Source organism: Hyperolius riggenbachi, chromosome 10, assembly GCF_040937935.1.
Source record: "Hyperolius riggenbachi isolate aHypRig1 chromosome 10, aHypRig1.pri, whole genome shotgun sequence".
In the NCBI taxonomy this organism is placed as follows: Eukaryota; Metazoa; Chordata; class Amphibia; order Anura; family Hyperoliidae; genus Hyperolius; species Hyperolius riggenbachi.
The window spans coordinates 46241170-46264724 of record NC_090655.1 but is presented as its reverse complement, the minus strand read 5'-3'; the positions used below and the strand labels follow the sequence as shown (position 1 = coordinate 46264724).

At 40.9% G+C, this 23555-nt stretch overlaps 1 protein-coding gene across 1 annotated transcript in view; it reads right to left on the bottom strand.

The window, feature by feature from the left end:
• Positions 1-23555, bottom strand: part of LOC137536365 (transient receptor potential cation channel subfamily V member 5-like) — a 69644-nt gene that overhangs the window by 2344 nt on the left and 43745 nt on the right. Inside the window, exons 5-14 of the mRNA XM_068258548.1 lie at positions 23111-23209; positions 20208-20389; positions 15111-15257; positions 14778-14990; positions 14598-14684; positions 13707-13783; positions 10701-10866; positions 4644-4710; positions 3191-3459; positions 451-557 (exon numbers count right to left, since the gene is read on the bottom strand). Coding sequence (XP_068114649.1) covers positions 451-557; positions 3191-3459; positions 4644-4710; positions 10701-10866; positions 13707-13783; positions 14598-14684; positions 14778-14990; positions 15111-15257; positions 20208-20389; positions 23111-23209 — 1414 coding nt within the window. The remainder of the gene's footprint in view (positions 1-450; positions 558-3190; positions 3460-4643; positions 4711-10700; positions 10867-13706; positions 13784-14597; positions 14685-14777; positions 14991-15110; positions 15258-20207; positions 20390-23110; positions 23210-23555) is intronic.

Here is a 23555-nt window from a genome sequence, read left to right as displayed (position 1 = left end):
CTTTAAAGCGAACCCAGGCCGGATAAAAGACTAAAATAAAAAAAAACACATACTACCTTATTTGGGAGGCTAGCCAGATCACAACTCCTGTGTCACATTTTCCTTTAATTTCATAAATTTAAATACAAAAAAAAAAATTTGGCCACGGTTATCCAGAGGCTCTACTGAGGCAAGTACCCACTTGGGGCACTTTTTTCTCTTCAGGTACACTTTAAGGCACAGGTAGGGACAAGGGAATAGATCAGATTAGGTCTAGACAAGTATGGATCTGTAACTCAACCCAAGATATCAGGCAAGGCAGTACGGCAAGATGCAAATAATGTCCCTCTTACTACTACAAGGTCAGATCTCAGTCTAGTCAAATGCAATTTATAACACATATACAACAAAATACTGTATAGAGCATAAAGATACTTATACAACAGAGGCAGTCGCTCATGCATGACTCACCTCAGATACCAGGAGTCACCCAAGCCATAATCCTGTCCACAGACCCCCAAACGTGGCCATAAGGCTTTAGGCATTTTACGTTCCAACATGATAGTGGTGGCCACAACCTGGAAATACAAGAGACACATTGATAGAAATGTATGTCTGTACATAAAAGCAGGAAAATAAAAAATATGTTTTTTCTCTTGATCCACCTACAGCTAGAGCTGCTAAGACTTGAAAGCAATCAGCACTGAACTGAAAATGAACAATTCTCACCTTGCTTACTGCCACTATATACTTACATACTGTCCTTGACTTATAATATACCTAATGTCTGTACTTGTATTGTTTTTGTTTGTCTGGCAAACTAGAGGCACCTTATTTGTGGCTGCAAACACTAGTAGAAACTGCTATTTGGCCTGGGGAAGTGGGTATGCACCCACGAAACGCATTGCCAGCGCAATAAAATTATATTAATATGTCAATTTGTCTTCATTGAGGTAAACCACCTCACTTTTTTTCATTTTTATTTTATTTTTAACGCATTTTATCTTCCCTGGGTGCCTCTTTCCCCTAATCCTGTGCCTTCACCCTCCTTTTGGAGGGAGATCAACCCTCTTTGACCAATTTAGGTAATTTGAGGTTTGCTTTTTATCAAGAGTGCGACCATCACCAGCTGTGTTTGGTCACCCGAGTGGAGTCGGGGTTATTTATCTCCACCTGCTTCTAGTGGTTGGTTGCCCTTCTGCAACCCACCTTTGTGAGTATATAATTAATCCGCATATTTTACATACTTCAGGTACTGTGACATACTGCTCCATTTGGGCTCCTGTTGTCTCTGTGTTTTCTTTCTGCAGGGAGCAATTTTTATTATCCCTACTTTTTGTCTTTTTGTTTGTTTATTAAGCAACTGCCAAGACAAATTCCTTGTAAGTGCAAACTTACTTGGCAAAATAAATTGATTCCGATTCTGTACATTTCAGATATTTTCAGACTATTCATCTGTTTTTAGCAAAACTAAGAGATCAACAGTAGGGAAGGTAAGGAATTTCCATTTCCAATTTCATGGAACTTCCAATTTCTGCCAATGCCAATTTCCGTTTTTCTGATTTCGGAATTTCCAATTTTCGAGGAGTATTTTATAAGTCATTTTTTTTTGAACCAGAGAATGCAAAAAATAAAAAAAACAGTCGTAAAGCGAAAATCAGAAAAACGGAAATTATCAAAAAAACGGAAAATGTGTCTTGTGATTGGTCAAAAAATGACTGCGGTGAACTGATTTTTGCAGAAAAAATTTGCATTCTCTGATTGGTCCAATGATTCAGAGTTCTGTGATTGGGAGAAAAACTACAGAGTTGCGGTAAATTGGATTTCCACGGAATTCTGATTTCCGATCGGAAATGTGGAAATGTAAATTCCACGGAATCCGAATGAGCATTCCTAATCAGCAGTGATATAAATTGTTCAACATACAGTTTAATGTGCTGCAGAAAATGTGTCAGCGCTATGCAAATGCATAATAACTATTCAACACTACAGATTACTATGACAGTAATTGCTTCTGCTGTTCTATTACAGCTGCAATTACTGCTTCTAAATATGATGTTTTGATTTGCATACTATGTAGCCTCGCCCTTTGGGGCAAAGGCTGTAATATCGTGTTTGTATATTTATGAGTGATCAGGTTCGCATCACAGTGTCAAATTACAGAAAAATGTACTGGTGTAGACTAAACATTTTTGATTTGATTTTTTTTCTTTTTAAATTTGATTTAATTATTTATTTTTGTTAGGTCTGCAATTATTTTGACGTTGCCGCTGAGGACTGGGGGAGTGTCTTGCAACTGCACTGAACCTATTCTTGTCACCTCGTGCCAATAAAAGCAAACCAGATTAGGGAGGAGTCTAACTCTATACGCAAACAATGCACAAAAGTGTTACCATTACTAATGCCGGGGAAGCAGCGCCCATTCAGCAGCGCTCAATCCCAAATTTTTTTCGACAGTTTAACCACTTTGGGGCCTGGCACAGTTAAATCTATAAGCATGTTTTATGTCATGTCCTGACACGGAATAGATTAAACTACAGCGGCTCCAGGTGCTTCCACCGCAATTGCTTGTACCGGTACTCGTGTCGTGACAGCTGAGTTCCATGCAACAATCTGGTGATCAGGTCATTTAAAATCGCTCCTTAGCTGTTATAATTGTCTCTCAAGGATCTTCAGAATTTTTTTCTATTGACTTCAAAGAAGTTTATTTTTGTTGCTTTTCCGAATCCAGAACATTTTCACATGGTCAGTCAGACTTCCCATGAGCAGAGGCTTATTCTAGCACAAATAAATACCAAGGAAAGGATGGTTAGCAATTTTAGCAGAATTTTCTTGAGTGATTTCTGGTGATTTTGACTTTGATGCTAGAGATTGCCTTTTTTTGTGGTTCTAGGTAGTAAAATTGATGCAAAAGTGATTTCTGTACTTTGTATTAAAGCGTCATCACTCCGAAAATGCTGCAGGGCCTGGAATTACAATTTTGGGGATATTGCAATTGTTTCTGTGGCGTTACCCCAATTGCCTTTCATTAGCTTAGCGTTTTGGAATCACCGGCAAGTGTGGCTGAAAGAAGCTTCTGTGGGTCCCATCCTAATAGATATAACAAGCCTGTAGGCCATTTAACCCATCACAATTCACCGAAAACAGATCTATCAATTCTGGTCAGAGTTGGCATGGAACTACAGTGTCTTTGTTGGTTTATTAGTATTACCTGAGCTCTCCATAATTCATCTCCTTCATGAGAAACCCTAAAGTGGGTGTCTCCCATCATGGCAATAAGCAGATTCAGCATCAGAAGGCCGGCGACGATGGCAAAAGCAGAGTACAACACACTGAACATGAATGGCAGATCCACGGCATAATTAGCTGGACCATCGATGATCGTGAGGAAGAGTTCAAAAGTGCTGAACAGTGACATGGGGTACGTCATGAACTGTCCTAGCTGCATGGCATCTTGTGTTTGAAAGATGATATAGAACCCTGTGAGCAGAGAGGAAGAATTCATTAGACATAGTATTACTGGTCTAAAACACCCAAAAGTGTGGTTCCCTGTTACATCATTTTGGGCCTCTCCACCTTGAAGGTTTTAAACTGAATAAGGCTTCATATTGGTCTATGGGTCTATAAAGCTCCACTTTCCTGCATTCTGTTGTAGTTGTAAGGTTTGAAAAGAATGCAAATGCACACAATATGGAGAAGAGAGGAGACAGGGATGAGTGGGCTAGCATCAAAGGATTACTGTTGGAATGTGTATTTAACAACAACAGTCTATTATGTGTGCTGTATATGTATGTATGTATTACCAGCTATAACCATATAGTGGCAGGGTGTCCTATTAACAAACAACTTTCTACATCCTGTGTCTGCAAAAGGAATTTGTAAATAAAAAAATATTTGTTCTTGATGTGTAATATCCAAGAGCTCCCATTTCATGAGTCACACCCTCTTCCATGTGTATCATCCCTGTACTGCAAGATCCCCTCTTTAATGCACAGCTCTCTTGGAGGGTATTTGGACCCTTTTCTTCCGATCTACATAGAGCGACTTCTTAATCCTAAATGAGGACAAGTCTATTCTCCTTGCCTTCATAGTGGTTGCCTGGATAGTAACCCTGGTTTGTGAGTATTTATTAATACTTACCTAATCATACCCACATTTCCAGTATATACTACACTATACTGGACTCTGTTTCTCCTTTTACATCTTCATTGCATGAAGTGGTTAAGGAGCTTGTGCAGGGAGACTAAAATAAAACAAAGAGTCTGCAACAGTATAGCAAGTTAGAGTATGACAACTATATGCATTAGGTAAGTAAATAATACTCACAAACAAGGGTCACCACTTAGAGAACCACTGTAAAGGCAACTGTTTTTGTGCCTCCCAGTTACTCTGATATTTGCCTGATGAAGCAGGGTCTTGCCTGTGGAATACATTGCATTATGGAGGATTTAAATTAAGAGAATAAAGAGAATTGTTGACCAAGAATAACAGGATCGTGTCTACTGTTCGGGGAGGTAATTCCACCACTACCTCCCGAAACGGCTTTTAGCTTATTTTACTCTTGTATTGGAGCCTCTGTACATATTACCAATTATGTTAAAAAGCTTGCCCAGTTGACATTAACTGAAGCACGGGCTAGTAGAAGCATGAGCAGTACTACTCACCAGCACCAAATCCAAGAATGACCACCACCATCAACCAGCAGAATCGCATTAGATCCCCAAATATCATCTGAAAAATGAACACAGATCGGGTGAGGGACATACAGTACCCGCATTGATGTTGAAAGGTCAAAAGTACACTATGTGGAATCATAATACTTAGAAAACAAGGTGCACCCTCCCATTTACATAAGAAGGTAGTGGCATGAAAATTCTTTATTCCACGTTTGATGGAATGAGTTTGGAGAAAGAAGAACAGTTGGGAAAATAAATTCTAAATAATAAAATCTAGAAAAGGTTAAAATTAGTTAGGCATTTATGAAGGGAAAAAGTCATTAGGCTGATAAATAGGGATATATTTATATTGGTAACTGGCTAGTTTTAGTCAAAGTCAGGGATAGGCCAGTGGTTGCAGTTAAAGGATATCCGCAGTGAAAATAAACTGATGAGATAAACAATTGCATCGATCCTCCTCCTCCTAAAATTGACCTTTAAAGGCAGAGTTCCCCAACCGTATCCTCAAGGTCCACCAACAGTACATGTTTTGCAGGAATCCACATACATGCACAGGTTAGGTCATTAATGTCTCAGTAGAGCTGACCTCCTTAGCGGTAATCCCAAGTCAGGAGCGGGACAGAAGTCTGCAGCTCAGAGCAGTGATCCCGTGCCTGAGTGAGTTATATGCAGGAGCTGCTGCAGATCTCTCTGAGGTATGTTTTTTTTCTTGTTTTTAGGGTCTAGACCAGGCATGGGCAAACTCAGCCCTCCAGCTGTTACGGAACTACAAGTCCCACAATGCATTTGCCTTTATGAGTCATGACTGGGGCTGTCAGACTCCTGCAATGCATTGTGGGACTTGTAGTTCCTTACCAGCTGAAGGGCCAAGTTTGCCCATGCTTGGTCTAGAAGCTTGTGAAAAAAATTGCACAGCTTTTAGACCTTAAATCTGGAAATAAACGCAAGGGAGGTTAACTACCACTGTGGATTTCTACCAAACATGCACTGTTGGTGGGCCTTGAGGACAGGGTTGGGGAACACTGTTTTAAGATATCCCATAGTTTTATTTCACATTTAAATCTACTTTAAATCATTTACTGTTTCATTGTCTCTGCTCAATGACACATTCATTAAAATATTCCAGAGCTAAAAACCTATGAACTTTTGACACTTTGGGCCATATGCAATTAACTTTTTCTCCTTAGTTTTATGCTATTTTATATTTTCATATCTTGTCATAAAATGTCCTTTGAGACCCCAACAAACCAGAACATACTCAAAATAAATGTGTTGGTACCTTTTCATCAACTTTTGGGTTCTATTGCAATTGTAAAAGGCTTAATCTTTAGTTTAAAGAGAAGATGAAAATTATCTCCTAGGAGATAACTCAGGTAAAAGGATGAATTGCATATGGGCCTTTATCTCCTATCTGTGCTCAGAAGCCATTTACTGCTAAGAAAAAGTGTTTTATGGCCGTAGTAATTCCTTATCAGTGAGTGTTATGCTATAGTCCAATTAGATCCCTACTGGACAGAAACTGTCACTTGTATTCCTGAAGTTTAACTCTTTCATGCAGAGAAAGAAAAAAAAAAGGAGCAACACAGCATAGTTATGTGTGCTTGGCACTGTACATACCCATGTCTATCTCATCAGGTCACATGTCACCTTGGATGTCCTTTAAGGTTTGGTTAAGATGGAGGGTTAGAACTATAATTGTCACTATCCAGCACTGTACTATAAATATGCAGCAAATTAAAAAAACTTACAAATACAAGTTATGACACAGAAGTACAGCTGAATCAAAGAACTGCTAATTTTATTTAGTCAGATGCAAATGTTATGACAATTGCATTCAGTTTAAAACTGGGCTGTTCCAAATCAGCAGCAACTGCTAGGGATATCTCTCTTCTTCATCTGTCACGCCTCAGTTGGTGATCCCTGCTTTGTCATCTCATTGCAGAATCTCCAGCATAAATGTCCACATGGTATTACAGGATAAGCTTGTGTTAAAGCATAACCTAAACTGAGAACTTCCTCTTTTCTAACAGATAAGCACCAGCATAATTTAAAGAAGAACATTTCTTTATTACAGCTGGTACAAATCCTGCAATTAATCTGCAGTATATCAACTTCCTGCTGTTATGGAAGCAGACATACGATTAACATCCTGTATTTTTAAAATGAGCTCCTCTGGGGAGGCAGCCAGCTGACACGGCTGAGAGATCAAATTACAGTGGTGATTAGTCACAGATGAGGGGGAATTAGACAGGCTAAAATTTCGAAATACATACGGGGTGCATGTCTCTATGTTTTATGTTTTATTTCTGTCCTTTGCAGGAGTTAAGGTTCACTTGAAAGTCTACCTGAGGCGATATGTGACATGATGAGATAAACATGTGTATGTACAAAACATTAATAGCCAGGCTGTTTTACTTGTTTTGTTTTGCTGCCTGAAAGAGTTAATCTCTATGCATGAAAGTTACAGCTTCTGTTTTGTCGGGAAAATAGTAAACATCACTGATAAGCAAATTACAGCCATAAGAGTTTTCCTGCCAGAATACAACTTCTAAGGGCAGGGTTATATAAAATACATGACTATTAACATTTGGACCACTTAAAGTGAACCTTCAGACTAAAAATGTACTCAGTAGCACTGGAAAGGCTTGGTGTTTCATTAACAGTTTCACAGCAGCAGAACTTTGTTTTTCTTACCCAAGCCTCATTTTTAGCTACACAGAAGAAATCTGCCTGGGCATTTTTCCTTTGATGCTGTGCAAAACATGATGGGATTTCTGATTTGTTGTTCTTATTCTGTTTCAGTGCAATTTTTTTATGATTATTTTGAATTAGAGATTTGAAGCCTAGTGTGCACAGCTGGGAAGGGTGATCATGACTCAATATAGTTAGAACTGTGTCTCATGCTCCCTGTCACCTCCTTTCAACCAAAAAGTTGGCTTCCCCCATGAAAAAGACGGGTGCCCCCCATGAAATCACAAACATTTGTCTGTTCTTTTAAAACAGGATGGGTAAGAGATTATATTACCTATCTATTTAAATTAACATGACTAATGCAACTTAATAGTTACATAGTTACTTTGGTTGAAAAAAGACATACGTCCATCGAGTTCAACCAGTACAAAGTACAACTCCACCCTGCTCCCTCACATATCCCTGTTGATCCAGAGGAAGGCGAAAAAACCCTTACAAGGTAAAAATTCCTTCCCGACTCCAGATGGCAATCAGATAAAATCCCTGGATCAACATCATTGGCATTACCTAGTAATTGTAGCCATGGATGTCATTCAACGCAAGGAAAGCATCTAAGCCCCCTTTAAATGCAGGTATAGAGTTTGCCATAACGACTTCCTGTGGCAATGCATTCCACATCTTAATCACTCTTACTGTAAAGAACCCTTTCCTAAATAAATGGCTAAAACGTTTTTCCTCCATGCGCAGATCATGTCCTCTAGTCCTTTGAGAAGGCCTAGGGACAAAAAGCTCATCCGCCAAGCTATTATATTGCCCTCTGATGTATTTATACATGTTAATTAGATCTCCTCTAAGGCGTCTTTTCTCTAGACTAAATAAACCCAGTTTATCTAACCTTTCTTGGTAAGTGAGACCTTCCATCCCACGTATCAATTTTGTTGCTCGTCTCTGCACCTGCTCTAAAACTGCAATATCTTTTTTGTAATGTGGTGCCCAGAACTGAATTCCATATTCCAGATGTGGCCTTACTAGAGAGTTAAACAGGGGCAATATTATGCTAGCATCTCGAGTTTTTATTTCCCTTTTAATGCATCCCAAAATTTTGTTAGCTTTAGCTGCAGCGGCTTGGCATTGAGTACGATTATTTAACTTGTTGTCGATGAGTACTCCTAAGTCCTTCTCCAAGTTTGATGTCCCCAACTGTATCCCATTTATTTTGTATGGTGTTAGACCATTGGTACGACCAAAATGCATGACTTTACATTTGTCAACATTGAATTTCATCTGCCATGTATGTGCCCATATAGCCATCCTATCCAGATCCTGTTGCAATATAACACTATCTTCCTTAGAGTTGATGATTCTGCACAATTTTGTATCATCTGCAAAAATAGCAACATTGCTCACTACTGTATCCACTAGGTCATTAATAAATAAATTGAAGAGCACTGGACCCAGTACAGACCCCTGTGGGACCCCACTGCTAACAGTCTCCCATTTTGAGTATGATCCATTGACCACAACTCTTTGTTTTCTGTCCATTAGCCAGTTCCCTATCCAAGCACACAGACTCTTCCCCAGTCCTTGCATCCTCATCTTTTGCACCAGACTTTTGTGGGGAACAGTGTCGAATGCCTTAGCAAAGTCTAAGTATATCACATCTACAGCATTCCCAATATCCATATTAGCATTCACTACCTCATAAAAGCTGAGCATGTTAGTCAAACAGGACCTGTCTTTAGTAAACCCATGTTGATGCTGAGAAATAAGATTATTTTCTACTATGAAGTCATGTATAGTATCTCTTAGTAACCCCTCAAATAGTTTGCATACAACTGATGTTAAGCTTACAGGTCTATAATTTCCTGGATCTGATTTTTTGCCCTTCTTAAATAATGGGAAAACGTGGGCTGTACGCCAATCCACTGGGACTCTGCCAGTTGCAAGAGAGTCACAAAAGATAAGATAAAGGGGTTTATCTATAACTGAACTTAATTCCCTTAGGACCCGAGGATGCATGCCATCCGGGCCAGGTGCCTTGTCTATTTTTAATTTATTTAGTCTTGCCTTTACTTCTTCCTGCGTTAAGTATTTAATATTACAGTTAGAAGATTGAGACTCATCCGCCTCTGTAATTTGCAACAGTGCTGTTTCCTTTGTAAAGACAGAAGCAAAGAAAGCATTTAATAACTCTGCCTTACCTTGGTCATCCACCATTAAGTTTCCACCTTCATCCTTTAGGAGTCCTATACAGTCAACCTTTCTTTTTTTAGAGTTGATGTACTTGTAAAACTTTGTTAATGACAGTATGTTTGTTTAGGCTGAAGTTTCCCTTTAATAGGCTGCCATTGAGCAGAGACAGTAAAACATGCAGCCTAGTTTGTACATGTTTAAATATAAAAGGAAACTAAAGGATTCTTAAAAAAAAAAAAAAAAAGTCATTTTTAGAAGTAGTAGGATAAATTGTGTATCTCAGTTTATTTTCATCTCAGGATTATTTTAACCACTTGAGGACCACAGTGTTAAACCCCCCTAAAGACCAGGCCTTTTTTGTAAAAATAGGCCACTGCAGCTTCAAGACCAAGCTGCAGGGCCGCACACCACAGCACACAACTGAATCCCCCCCCACCCACCTTTTCTCCCCACCAACAGAGCGCTGTGTTAGTGGGGGTCTGATCGCCCCTATGTATTTTTTTTTTTTTTACAAATATTTATTTGTATTATTTTTTATTAAAATTGTGACTTTTTTATATCTGTGTGGTGGCCACTCCCTCCCTCCCCCAGCCAGCCTATCACTGTGATCGGGTGTCACAGGCTTGAGCCTATGACAGTGGATCACCTTTAAGCCAATGGAGGGGACAGCAGTGTTGCACGACTGTAGATCGCAGCGCTGTATGGGTAATTAGACAGTGGTTTCACTCCACTCTGCCCACCAAGCAGGAGTTGCAAAACAGAGCCGCAGAACTTTATGCCGATCAGTGTTAGGCGGTCCTGGGGCTGACACGCTCATCGGCGTGACGCAGTCAGCTAGAAGTTAAAACAACTAATCAGAACTGGAGATGACCATACTGGGGGATATTGTGAAGAGTGAGTGACCTTCATAAGAGTTACTATATGATCAGCGGTTCATGTATTTGGGAATGAGGGTGTCAGATGACGGTACTGGGATTTTTAAAACAGGAACGACTGAATAAGGTTTTTTTTTTTTGTTTGTTTTTTATATATGCATGTGTTTATATATGCATGTGTTTATGAGTGCAGTCAGGACAGTAGTATGTAACCATACCCATATATTTCCCTAGAAAAAGAATCAGCACTACATTTTATACTACATAAATATCTCCTGGCAAATACCTTCTGGATCATGATGGTGAAAGGTCCCAACATCTGGAAGCCTCGCGTGAAATACATGATGTAACACCAGCCCAGTACTAATGCTATGGACATCGGAACATCCTCTCCTTTGCTGTTGGTCACCCTCATGACCAATACAGCCATCACCATACAGGCAAAAACAATTCTGAAGATGGAAAGAAAAACATCTACTAATAAATTTAAAGCCTGTATACTGAGTATACTAAATACAATTATATCAGCAATTTCAATGTGTACCCGAAGGCGACACATGACATGTTGAGATAAACATGTGTATGTACAGAGCAAAACATTAAAGAGAATCTGTACTCTAATTTTTTTTACAGCAAAAAGCATACCATTCTATTCATTATGTTCTCCTGGGCCCCTCTGTGCTGTTTCTGCCACTCTCTGCTACAAACCTGGCTTGTAATTGCCAGTTTTAGGCAGTGTTGACAAACAAACTAACCAGCTTGTGATAGGCTCACATAAGCAGAGTGTGTGAGTCATACAGAGCCTGCAGGGGGCCTGGAGGGTGTGTGTATCGCTTCTACCAATCACAAGCAGCCCTGCACATTCCACATATTCCAGCCTTAGCCCAAATGTGCCCACAGAAGAAAGCAGATTAGATCATATAACAGAGATAACACAGCCACTGTGCAATTAGGAAAAGCTGCAGTAAGCCAGAGCACATTAGAACAGGCAAAGGAACTTATATAATAGAAGAAATCGTGGTTGGGGTGTCTTGGCACCCTATGGGAAAAAAAAAAGATACAGGAGACAAAAAAGGGAGCCCGATAGTGCAGTATGTCAATAGTAGGTGTGTGGAGAAATCAATTGATTGAAAGGGCTACTCACAAAGGAGGGTTGCAAGGGGCAACCGACCACAGGAAGCAGGTGGAGACCATAAACCCGACTCCACTCGGGGTGGTCCTGGACGGACCTGGTTGCGGTCGCTCTCTTAGATGAAAAAGGATGCACAAAACATTAACCGTGGTAAAACAACGGGTGTTCCGTCACCACCCCTCGGACAAACATGTACGGGGGTATAACTATGCACAATAAGGGAAAGAGGCGCCCTGATTTGAATAAAAGCTTTTAAAACCAGTTTAAAAACGAAAAAGAAAAATGAGGTATCTTACCTCAATGACGAAATCTCTGTAAACTTACAAAAGATTTTTATTTGAGCACAGGCAACGCGTTTCGCGGGTCTGAGCCCGCCTCCTCAGGCCAATACAGTGCCAAATGACAGAAATCATGTAGCATAGCTCCCTATGCTACATGATTTCTGTCATTTGGCACTGTATTGGCCTGAGGAGGCGGGCTCAGACCCGCGAAACGCGTTGCCTGTGCTCAAATAAAAATCTTTTGTAAGTTTACAGAGATTTCGTCATTGAGGTAAGATACCTCATTTTTCTTTTTCGTTTTTAAACTGGTTTTAAAAGCTTTTATTCAAATCAGGGCGCCTCTTTCCCTTATTGTGTATATAATAGAAGAACTAAGGCTGAAAGTTTTGTTACAGAGTCTCTTTAATAACCAGGCAATTTATCTTTTTTTATTTTGCTTCCAGAAAGAGTTAATTTTCAGGCATGCAAGTGACAGCTTCTGTCTTGCTGGGAATATAGAAACCCTATCTGAAAAAGCAAATTACAGCCATAAGAGTTTTCCTGGCAGAATATAACTTCTAAAGGGCAGGAGAGAGATAGAGAAAGGTCATAGTTCATGTATTTTAACTTTGGTACACTTAATAGACTACCACCGAACAAGGATAATAAAAAGTTCAATCTACTTTGTAAATGTTTAAATATAAGACAAAACCATGGGATATCATTTTTAGGAGTAGGAGGATAAATGCAATTGGTTTATCTCACCAGTTTATTTTCACCTCAGGTTTTCTTTACGGATTGACTTCAAGTATCTCGAGATGTTTAAATTATATTATTCAGGTAACCTCATGTATTTAGGTGAAGAAATGACTACTGCCTATAGCAACAGAAGACAAGATGGAGATGCATCCATCCTTAGCTCTTGTATCTTGTCTTCTGTTGCTACAGGCAACTGATACAGTCATTTCTTTACCTGAACACATGAGATTGCCTAAATAATTTAACCATTTCAAGATACTTGAAGGCAAGTAGTCCAGTCCTTACTCAAAGAGCTATTGACTTGGAACTAGTGGCATAGCAATAGAGGATGCTAAGGTTGTGACTGCATGAGGGCACACACAGCACTTTGAGCACGCAGTCATCTCACTAAATGTCCCCCAGAAGAGTGCAAAATATAATATTTCTAAATGAACTGTGCTGCGATTAGCAAACATGGATGAAAACCTTGCCTACTTTATTCTCTGGTTGAACTTGATGGACATATGTTTTTTTTCAACCCAAGTAACTATGTAACCCTTTCCTCAACCACCAAGAACTCTTGTCTTGTGCATTTATTAGTCTCCATTTTGCCCTATTATGATTGATAGCTGGATTAGCTGTATAACCAGAGAGAGTATCCAATATCCAACAGATTCTCAAACCGTGATCCAGCAACACGGTATGTTTTTTGCAGGGCTGTTGAGTCGGTACAAAAATCTTCCGACTCCAACTCCGACTCAGACTCTTCAGTTTCTGAAACCACAACTCCAACTCCGACTCCGGGTGCCCAAAATTGCTCAGACTCCGACTCCAACTCCTTAGTCTAATACTTGACAGGGCTGAGGATTTTGTACAAAAATCATGCGACTCCGACTCCAGAGTCAGACTCCTCAGTTTATGAAACCACGACTCCGATTCCAACTCCCATCTGGGTGCCCAAAATTCCCCCGACTCCGACTCCACAGCCCTGGTTTTCTGGATGCTCATTGAGGAGACACTAAAAACCCCACCTATGCACGCGTGAAGTTATCTGCAGAGCATGCACTGCTGTTTGGATTTAAGGACAAATTTAAGAGACATGCAGCAGTCCAGGCTGTCTTTGTTGCAATCTACAAAATAGGTACTTTTTTGAAATTCTTACATGATGATATGAAAAGGTCCTCCAAGAACAGTTTGACCAAAATATCTGGTAGCTCCAACTCTCAGGAGGTCCGGGATCTAACATGGAGGGGGAAAAAATGAAATTAGTAATATTAAGTATTAGCATGCCTAGCAAAGAAAGTGATTTTGAAAGCTTCACTTTTTCATTTATTGACTTAGTAAACTATTGACAACATTGTATCTGAGTTGTTACTTCAACTAATGGCTAAGATAGTATTATACGCTTTGAAGGCAGTACCACTTTTTGCATAATTTTCAGAATAGCAAAATCGTAACTGTGAAAAATGTTGTGAAATTATGAGTATATGGATAGTTTTTGAATTACAATTATTTTCATAATAGCTTATTCGTAATAATGCACAATTTCACGTAAATTATGACCAATTTTCCTGTAATTACACTTAAGTTTCAAGTAATTACAGTAAAGTGAAATTATGAATAAACACAAAATTACCAGTTAAAGAACCGACTGCCAACTTCCTTGTTCCTGCTGCTCGCCCGCCATCACACACACACACACACACACACACACACACACACACGTGTCACACCATCGCCACTCTGCCCCCCACATAGCAACAGAATTCATTGTCAGCTATGTAGCTGACACACATCTGTACTGGCCAACCCAGTGATGTCGTCCAAGGGGGATCGGGTCCTCATCCCCGATGGGTGACACAGGTCAAAGGTGTGTACGCACCTTAAAACACAATAATACTGCCTTGCAACTTAACATATCTGCAATTATACAGCGCACGGTTCAGAATATAAATTCCTAGCATTATAGAAGTTACTAAAATGCACATTTTCCCAAATTAGCAAAACATCTATCAAATATTCTTCCAAATTTCCTTATTTCTGTAGTTCTTACCAAAAGTAGTAGGATAACAATTGCTCCAAGTACACTTATCAGCTCTCCAACCAATCGCAACTTGTCTTCATAGTTAACATAAGCTTCCTGTTGGATTTAAAGAACAAAGGGAAGCAGTCAGAAGTTGTAACTCAGCTGCACGATATTTCTAAAGTTTACTCCCTTTCTCTAGCTACTCACACTGAGAGGCCTTTGTACCATGATGGTAATGTCACGTGTGTCATTGGCATTATGCGGAATTGCTATCAGGGGTCGATACGTGCAACATACGGTCACACATATCATGTACAGGAAGTAGACTGCTGCTAAAAACCAAAAGTATGGCCGACCACAGCTCCGCCACTTCAGACTGACCAGTTCCTTCACAGGAGTCATTTCCAGTATACGTCGCGCCTAGAGAAGACAGTTGGAGGGAAAGTGGAAAGCTACATAAGAATTCATTTCATGCTTTGTCTACCAGTGACTAAATAAAGCACAATTTACAGATATCCATGATGCCTCCCATTTCCATACCTCTCTTTTCCTAGAAGATACCACAAGCTCCAGAACAGATTGCTCTTCCCCCCAAGAGTCAATTCCTGAGAGATCATAAAGGATGGAACTTACTGGACCAAAAGACCATTGAATATGTTTGCGTTTGTTCAGCAGGTGCTGGAACATCTAAAAGATCATGTTAAAATAGAAGATGATGATTGTAAGAGGAGGCAATATGAAACATTAGGTCCAGGCACGTTATTCTTATTTACTATGGTCATGCATCAATATTCTGAGGATTTATTCAGATTCTGAGTAGCATCTGTACAGCTAATGGTGAGGAGCAGAAATTACCCAAGCAAAACTGATGAAGAAAGCAGCTAATAAAATAGCCAGCACTTGGTTAAATAGAAAGCAACTACAGGCTTTCATTGGCTAAATCTAATTCCCTCCCTTAAAGAGAATCTGTACTCAAATTCTTACAATAAAAAGCATACCATTCTATTCATTATGTTCTCCTGGGCCCCTCTTTGCCGTTTCCGCTGCGATCCTGGCTTTTAAATCGACAGTTGTAGTGTTTACAAACAAAAACCATGGCCACTAACCAGGAAGTGATGGATGCATACATACACACACATATACACACACGGTGGCTTGCAAAAGTATTCAGCCCCCTTGAAGTTTTTCACATTTTGTCACATTACTGCCACAAACATGAATCAATTTTATTGGAATTCCACGTGAAAGACCAATACAAAGTGGTGTACTCATGAGAGGTGAAACAAAAATCATACATGATTCCAAACATTTTTTACAAATAAATAACTGCAAAGTGGCATGTGCGTAATTATTCAGCCCCCTTTGGTCTGAATTAGTGATGGGGCGAACACCTGGATGTTCGGGTTCGGGAAAGTTCGTCGAACATGGCCGCGATGTTCGGCATGTTCGGGCCGAACCCCGAACTCCCCGAACATCCCGCTTTTGGGGGCCCTAAGGGGTCGCAGGCATAAGGGGGGAGTATGCCCCGATCGCGGGGGGGGGGGGGGGGGTCGGAAATTCCCCCCACCCCCTCCGCTAGCGCTCCCCCCTCTGCCCGCTTCCCTATACAAAAGTTTAAGGAAAGTACCTGTGGTAGTGGATGGCCTGGCAGTGGCACTGTGGAGTGAGGAGGAGGAGTCCGGAGAGTGACGCGTTGAGGGAGGCCGGGCAGCGGGCGGTTCAGCGGTAGTACCCTTTTGGTACTTCCGCCCTTTCTCTGACCTCACGCCCGCTGCCCGGCCTCCCTCAACGCGTCACTCTCCGGACTCCTCCTCCTCACTCCACAGTGCCACTGCCAGGCCATCCACTACCACCGGTACTTTCCTTAAACTTTTGTATGGGGAAGCGTGCAGAGGGGGGAGCGCTAGCGGAGGGGGTGGGGGGAATTTCCGACCCCCCCCCCGCGATCGGGGCATGCTCCCCCCTTATGCCTGCGATCCCATAGGGGGGCCGTATTGCGGCATGTTCGGGCGAACAGGGCCCTGTTTGGCCGAACAGGGGCCCTGTTCGGCGGCCATTCAATAGTTCGGGGCGAAGCCGAACTTAAAAGGCCGAACACCATCAGGTGTTTGGCCGAACTCGAACATCACCCGAACAGGGTGATGTTCTGCAGAACCCGAACAGTGGCGAACACTGTTCGCCCAACACTAGTCTGAATGCAGTCAGTTGCCCATAGACATTGCCTGATGAGTGCTAATGACTAAATAGAGTGCACCTGTGTGTAATCTAATGTCAGTACAAATACAGCTGCTCTGTGATGACCTCAGAGGTTGTCTAAGAGAATATTGGGAGCAACAATACCATGAAGTCCAAAGAACATACCAGACAGGTCAGGGATTAAGTTATGGAGAAATTTAAAGCAGGCTTAGGCTACTAAAATTTTTTCCAAAGCCTTGAACATCCCACAGAGCACTGTTCAAGCGATCAGTCAGAAATGGAAGGAGTATGGCGCAACTGTAAACCTACCAAGACAAGGCCATCCACCTAAACTCACAGGCCGAACAAGGAGAGCGCTGATCAGAAATGCAGTCAAGTGACTCTGGACGAACTGCAGAGATCTACAGCTCAGGTGGGGAAATCTGCCCATGATAGGACAACCATTAGTCGTGCACTGCACAAAGTTGGCCTTTATGGAAGAGTGGCAAGAAGAAAGCCATTGTTAACAGAAAAGCATAAGAAGTCCTGTTTGCAGTTTGCCACAAGTCATGTGGGGGACACAGCAAACATGTGGAAGAAGGTGCTCTAGTCAGATGAGACCAAAATGGAACTTTTTGGCCAAAATGCAAAACGCTATGTGTGGCGGAAAACTAACACTGCACATCACTCTGAACACACCATCCCCACTGTCAAATATGGTGGTGGCAGCATCATGCTCTGGGGGTGCTTCTCTTCAGCAGGGACAGGGAAGCTGGTCAGAGTTTATGGGAAGATGGATGGAGCCAAATACAGGGCAATCTTGGAAGAAAACCTCTTGGAGTCTGCAAAAGACTTGAGACTGGGGTGGAGGTTCACCTTCCAGCAGGACGACCCTAAACATAAAGCTAGGGCAACAATGGAATGGTTTAAAACAAACCATATCCATGTGTTAGAATGGCCCAGTCAAAGTCCAGATCTAAATCCAATCGCGAATCTGTGGCAAGATCTGAAAACTGCTGTTCCCAAGCGTTGTCCATTTAATCTGACTGAGCTGGAGCTGTTTTGCAAAGAAAAATGGGCAAGGATTTCAGTCTCTAGATGTGCAAAGCTGGTAGAGACATACCCTAAAAGACTGGCAGCTGTAATCGCAGCAAAAGGTGGTTCTACAAAGTATTGACTCAGGGGGCTGAATAATTACGTGCACCCTACTTTGCAATTATTATTTTTTTAATGTTTGGAATCATGTATGATTGTCATTCCACTTCTCACGTGTACACCACTTTGTATTCGTCTTCAAGAAAAGGTGGTTAGATATATTACAGAGACAATGCAACTAGAAAAGGCTGCAGTAAGCCAGACCACATTAGAACAGGTTTAGGAACTTATAGGATAGAAGAAATGAGGCTGAACATTATGTTACAGAGTCACTTTAAGGCTGCTTTCACAGTGGGACAATAAAGTCCTACGTTACAGCAGCCTGTAACGCAGCTCAATTCACAGCAACTAAAAAAAAACAAAAACAAACAAACCAATGGGCTGTTCATAGTGCCCACATTGCATAAGAGTATAACGCTGCACGTTAAATGAAAGTGCAGCATTCTGTGCGTTATACTCCGATGTGGCTACGTTAGACTGCTTGCACATGCTCGGTAATGTGTGACAGGAGAGGAGGAGGGGAGAGTCCACTATTGTGTCTAGCCACATGGCTAATAATCACTGCACTGTAGATCAGATCATGTCCAGATCATGAACAAATCGGATCTTTGATCCGGATCTTTTTTGTGAGTTGAATCATCCGGATCACCACAAAGAACAATTCGGATCACAGTGGATGTCTGGAAGAAACAGGAACTGCAGCTTCTGTGCACAAGCACAATCTTCCTGCTGCATCTCTCCCTTCCCGATCATTCTTCTGCACCTCTCACTCTGCTGCACCCCTGCTTCTTGCTTCCCTAGTGAAATGATTCAAAGATTCGGTTCAAAGATCCGTATATTTTCAATGATCCGATTCCAATCATCCGAATCATTGAAAAGATCCGGACTTCCCAGTATAGAAAGAAAACGGCGCACCAAGAGTTGCATAACGCGGCTCAATCTAACGTCCAACTTCAACACCACCATGCGGTGCGTTAGGGGCACGTTATGCGACCTTAACGTCCCCTAAAATGCAACGTCTTGGTGTGAAAGAGGCCTAAAGGACAACTATAGATAAACCAGTTTTTTTTTTTTAAATACTCTGTATTAGGGTTTACATTACCACTCATGCCAGGGGCACTGCATTTATTACCCCAGTTCGCACTGTCTGCTTTAAAGTGAACCTCCAGACTAAAAATTGACTCAGCAGCACTGGAAAGGCCTGGTGTTTCTTTAACCGTTTCACAGCATCAGAATTTTTTTTCTCTTATACAAGCCTCATTTTTAGCTGCAAAGAAAAAAACTGCCCGGGCATTTTCCCCCTAATGCTGTGCAAAGCATGATGGGATTTCTGATGTTGTTCTCGTTCTGTTTTGGTGCAATTTTTTTTTTTTTACATTTTGAATTTTACATTTGAAGCCTAGCGTGTGCAGCTGGGTGGGGTAAACAGGACACAGGACAGTTGGAACTGTCTCCTGCTCCCTGTCACCTCCTTCCAACCAAAAAGATGGCTGCCCCCATGACAAAGATGGCAGCCCCCATGAATCACAGACATTTGCCTGTTCTTTTAAAACGGGGTGGGTAAGAGATTATATTACCTATCTATTCTAATTAACATAACTAATGTAACTTAATGACAGTATGTTTGTTTAGGCCGAAGTTCCCCTTTAATATCATCCTTCACGCCTATCACAGCTCAAAAATACTTCACTGTGTTCTCCTCACAGTATGTACAGAGGCTGAGGAAGAAAGCTGATCAGAGGTGGTAACAGGTAGCTAGATGTGCTGGAATATTCCCCCGATGCAGGAATATGGTCTGTCCTACAGACTCAACACATTTCTGTATCAGGATGGGTCAAAGAGGCACAGCTGTGTAAGGAAAGAAATGGTTCCTGGTACTTGTGGTGATGTGTGCCCTAACACAGTATTAAACAAAAAAAAAATAGTCATAAAATATAATCTTTTATCGATAGATATCCTTTTAGGTGGCCACACACCACTGTTGTACTAGCATGACATAAATTGTCTCCCCCCTTCCTCTTACCAAAAAGTTATATACTTTGTCCATAATGTGCACCTATCCATTCTCAAAAAATAATCCTCTCTCCTCAAAGTATAGGTAGGCCATAGAGCCTTGCTATAGAGTTAGCCCTCCCATGATGGTTGGATTTACCTCTGTTTCAACTACCCAGGTATCTCCTTCATTTAGAAATAAATAAATAGGGTGTCCAATTGAGACCACCTTGTGTTTTCTTTGGATGAGAATTTGCAACACTTTATTGGCTTTAAAGAATACAGAGGAGTAACTGGATTCCTCATTTAACTCACCACAACATTCCCCTCCACTGCTGATAATTTGAAGGGGGTGAGGCCCATGTAATTGGGGATCATCTGAAGGTCCATTTCATCATCATCATTGGCTTTATCATCGTGGGATAAAATCAGATCGTACATCACACACGAAACGTTCTGGTTGGGCTGCAAGGTGAGGATGTGAAGGACAGTATTTCCTAAAAAAAAACAGGATTTGTGGTTTTATTTATAAGGTTTAATCCTAAAAATAGGTTTAAAAATATATTTTACTAGGAGAATTTAAATAAAAAAAATTGTTCTTTAAACCTCCAGACTTTTTAAAGGGGTAAAAGGGTACCTTATTTTTGTTTACCTACAAGCTATTCCTCAGCATACATTGAGAGCAATACAAGAAGCATGAAATTCATCTGATCAGGTGACTAGTTTGCAAGTCTCTAAATGGTGGTTGGTCATTTATACAAATTTCACCATGTAAAGTACCATGTAAAGTACATATTTTGCTAAGAAAGAGAAATGTGTGTGAAAAAAATGCATTTTGACATGGTGAGAATGTACGTGGAAATGGAAGTTTTTACAAAAACAATCATTTCTATGAACGTTCTGGTCATCGAAAAATTCAATTTTTTTCATGAACATTTCTGCAGTGGCAAAATGTCATAAAGTTCCTTATGTTCTGTTGACTTCAATACAGGTCACAATACAGGTCAATACAGGCCTATTTTCTCAAATATGTAATATACTGTATCACAAAAATGTTTTATATGGGCAAACCAGAAAGTTACCGTATTTTCTTATCATCACTAATTTTCTGCTCATATTTTACTTCTACTTCTGGTTTATGTTAACCAGAATTGTTTAGAACCATTTCTTATAAAGTTAAGGACAACTCATATGGAATGGAATTGACTCTGCTGCTGTGCAGTAAAGATTGACGTATAAAAAAAGGTACAGTTTAATTAGGAGGTAAACTAGGAGGTCGATAGACAGATATTAAAACTACTAAGCAGAAGATAAAAAGATATTTTAAGATTTTATTACATATACCCTTAACTATTTAAAGTCTTGTGTAAGCCAACTTTCTTAAATAATAGAGAAAATTATTGGCATGAACAATATGGTCAATGAAAATGAATCTTCAAGCAGGGGTGGTCTACTATTTTTTTTTTTTTTTTTTTTTTTTTTTTTTTTTTTTTTTTTTTTTTTTTTTTTTTTTTTAGGCAGGGCCTAATTGCTAGTAGTTAAGAGAACCCTAATGCAAGGATGGGCCCTCAGATATTTAAACAAAAAAACCTCCGATTGGCTGTAGCAGAAAAAGCCCCTTTATTTTTGAAGGTCCACACAATCAATGTACCGTAAAAGCTTGCAAAAGTGGCCATGTCAGTGCTGGTGGACATAGAAGCTGGGAGGACAGCAGATATAAGTGTCCCAAATATCACTACTATTTCTTGTTGAAGCAAACCAAATAGTTTGCTATACAGAGTTTAACTATACCCCAAACAGCACCACTAATAGTAACAAATTTCATAAATGCCGCCTGAGGAAGATGTGATCCTACCGGCGACACATGTAGAGGCACACGTGGCTCTGCACTCCTTTTTGCATCACTAGCATTTCCTCTTTGCCTCTGAATTGGCTCTTCTCTTCTGCTACTGGCACTTACACTCTGACTCAGGCAGGACACATCGCAGCAGAGACCAACTGCAGCCAGCAACATTGCGGCCCCCACTTGCTTGTTCCCCACCACCGGTAGCTGCCCGTTACCCCGAGGATGTCTGCTGGGGGTCTAGCGACCTTGCACTAGTATCCACTGCTGCGGAGGTGGGTTTTATCAGAACCAGTGGGTGAGCATTTTCCATCCTTTTGCCTTATCATCTGCCTTATCTGCCTGCTACTACTTGTGAACTGTGATGCTTGCTTCAGCCTGCTTGCTACTACACGTGAACTTTGCTGGATATCACTGTTATCATTTGTCTGCTTATGCAAGCCTTAGAATGTCCAGCAAAGTTCACTTGAATAGCTGGCACATGCAATCAGCCGTCCTTTTTTATGTGGATCTTTGCATTCAGCTCATCTGCATCTTGTGAACTGTATTGACCTCTAATGAACTGGTTTTTCCTGCTCTGGTTGCGACTTGCATTCAATTAAGTCATATACAACATAGAGGAGCTTTAATGAGGAACTTACTAAGTTTACAATTAGATCTATTTAGAGCAGGGGTGTCAAACTCAAATACAAAGTGGGACGATTTTTTTCACTGGCACCTAGTCACGGGCCAACCTCAATGTCTACTGGCCACCTTTCTCCCTTATAAAGTTCCCAGGTGGTCCCTCTCCCTCCCCTATACAGTTCCCTGGTGTCTAGTGGTCCCCTCCTTCCCCTATACAGTTCCCTGGTGTCTAGTGCTTTCCTCTTCCATCACCCATATGGCTTCCCAGGTGTTCCAGGACTTCACCTTTTAATATAACTTCTCTGGTGGTCTAGAGTGGGCCAAACAAAATGCAAAGTGGAAAACCAATTGAGAGACAAATTTAATGGCTCTGAGGGCCAGATTTGGCGCGTGGGCCGGATTTTGACATGTATGATTTAAGGTCTGAACAAGAAATATTTCTCTAAGTGCATACATATATATTCTGTGTTTGTGATTTTTGTTCCAGCCATTGTAGTGCACGCATATGGGCTTTTGGAATAGGTTGAGCCTAACTGGTGGGAGGGGGTACGTATGTTGGCATGCTTAGTGTTAGCAGCTTTTAGATTTTGTACTATATATTTGTATATTGTACTCAAAGTACGTTTTCCTTTTATATATTTTGCTAACTATTGGTACGTATACCCTCCGTTAATTATACCTTCCTCAATGGTTGTTGGTAATTTTGTATTTGCAACTGTGAACTGTGCCCACAAATGACAGTGCTGCTTACCATGGGAGTCTTGAGCTCGAATATCAGCCCCACTTTCGATCAGCAAGCGGACAATGGCTTCATTGCCAACACAGGCAGCGAAAGACAAGATGTGCTCACCTAGAAAGAGAGGAAAAGAAGACTTCATTTCAAGCAGAGTGAAAGATAACGAAAGATGCTCATCAAGCTGAAAAGCTTATCAAGCAGAAAAGTCGTAAAAGTCTTCTTTTTAATAGCATCAGTATGTCAAAAAGGTCTATAAAACTTTTGGTGAGCAGACCTATTACTTCAGAGACTGAAGCAGGTTTATCAAAGTAAAATGGAGCAAAACAAGTTCAAGCATGGAAAAAAGTTGCTCAGAGCCAAGCCCGGATTTATACTTTTTGTGCCCCTAGGCCAAGTATGTTGGGATTTCCCTTTCCGATGCAGCAGTGCCCCGCCCATTCCATGTGCATTCTCCTCTTCC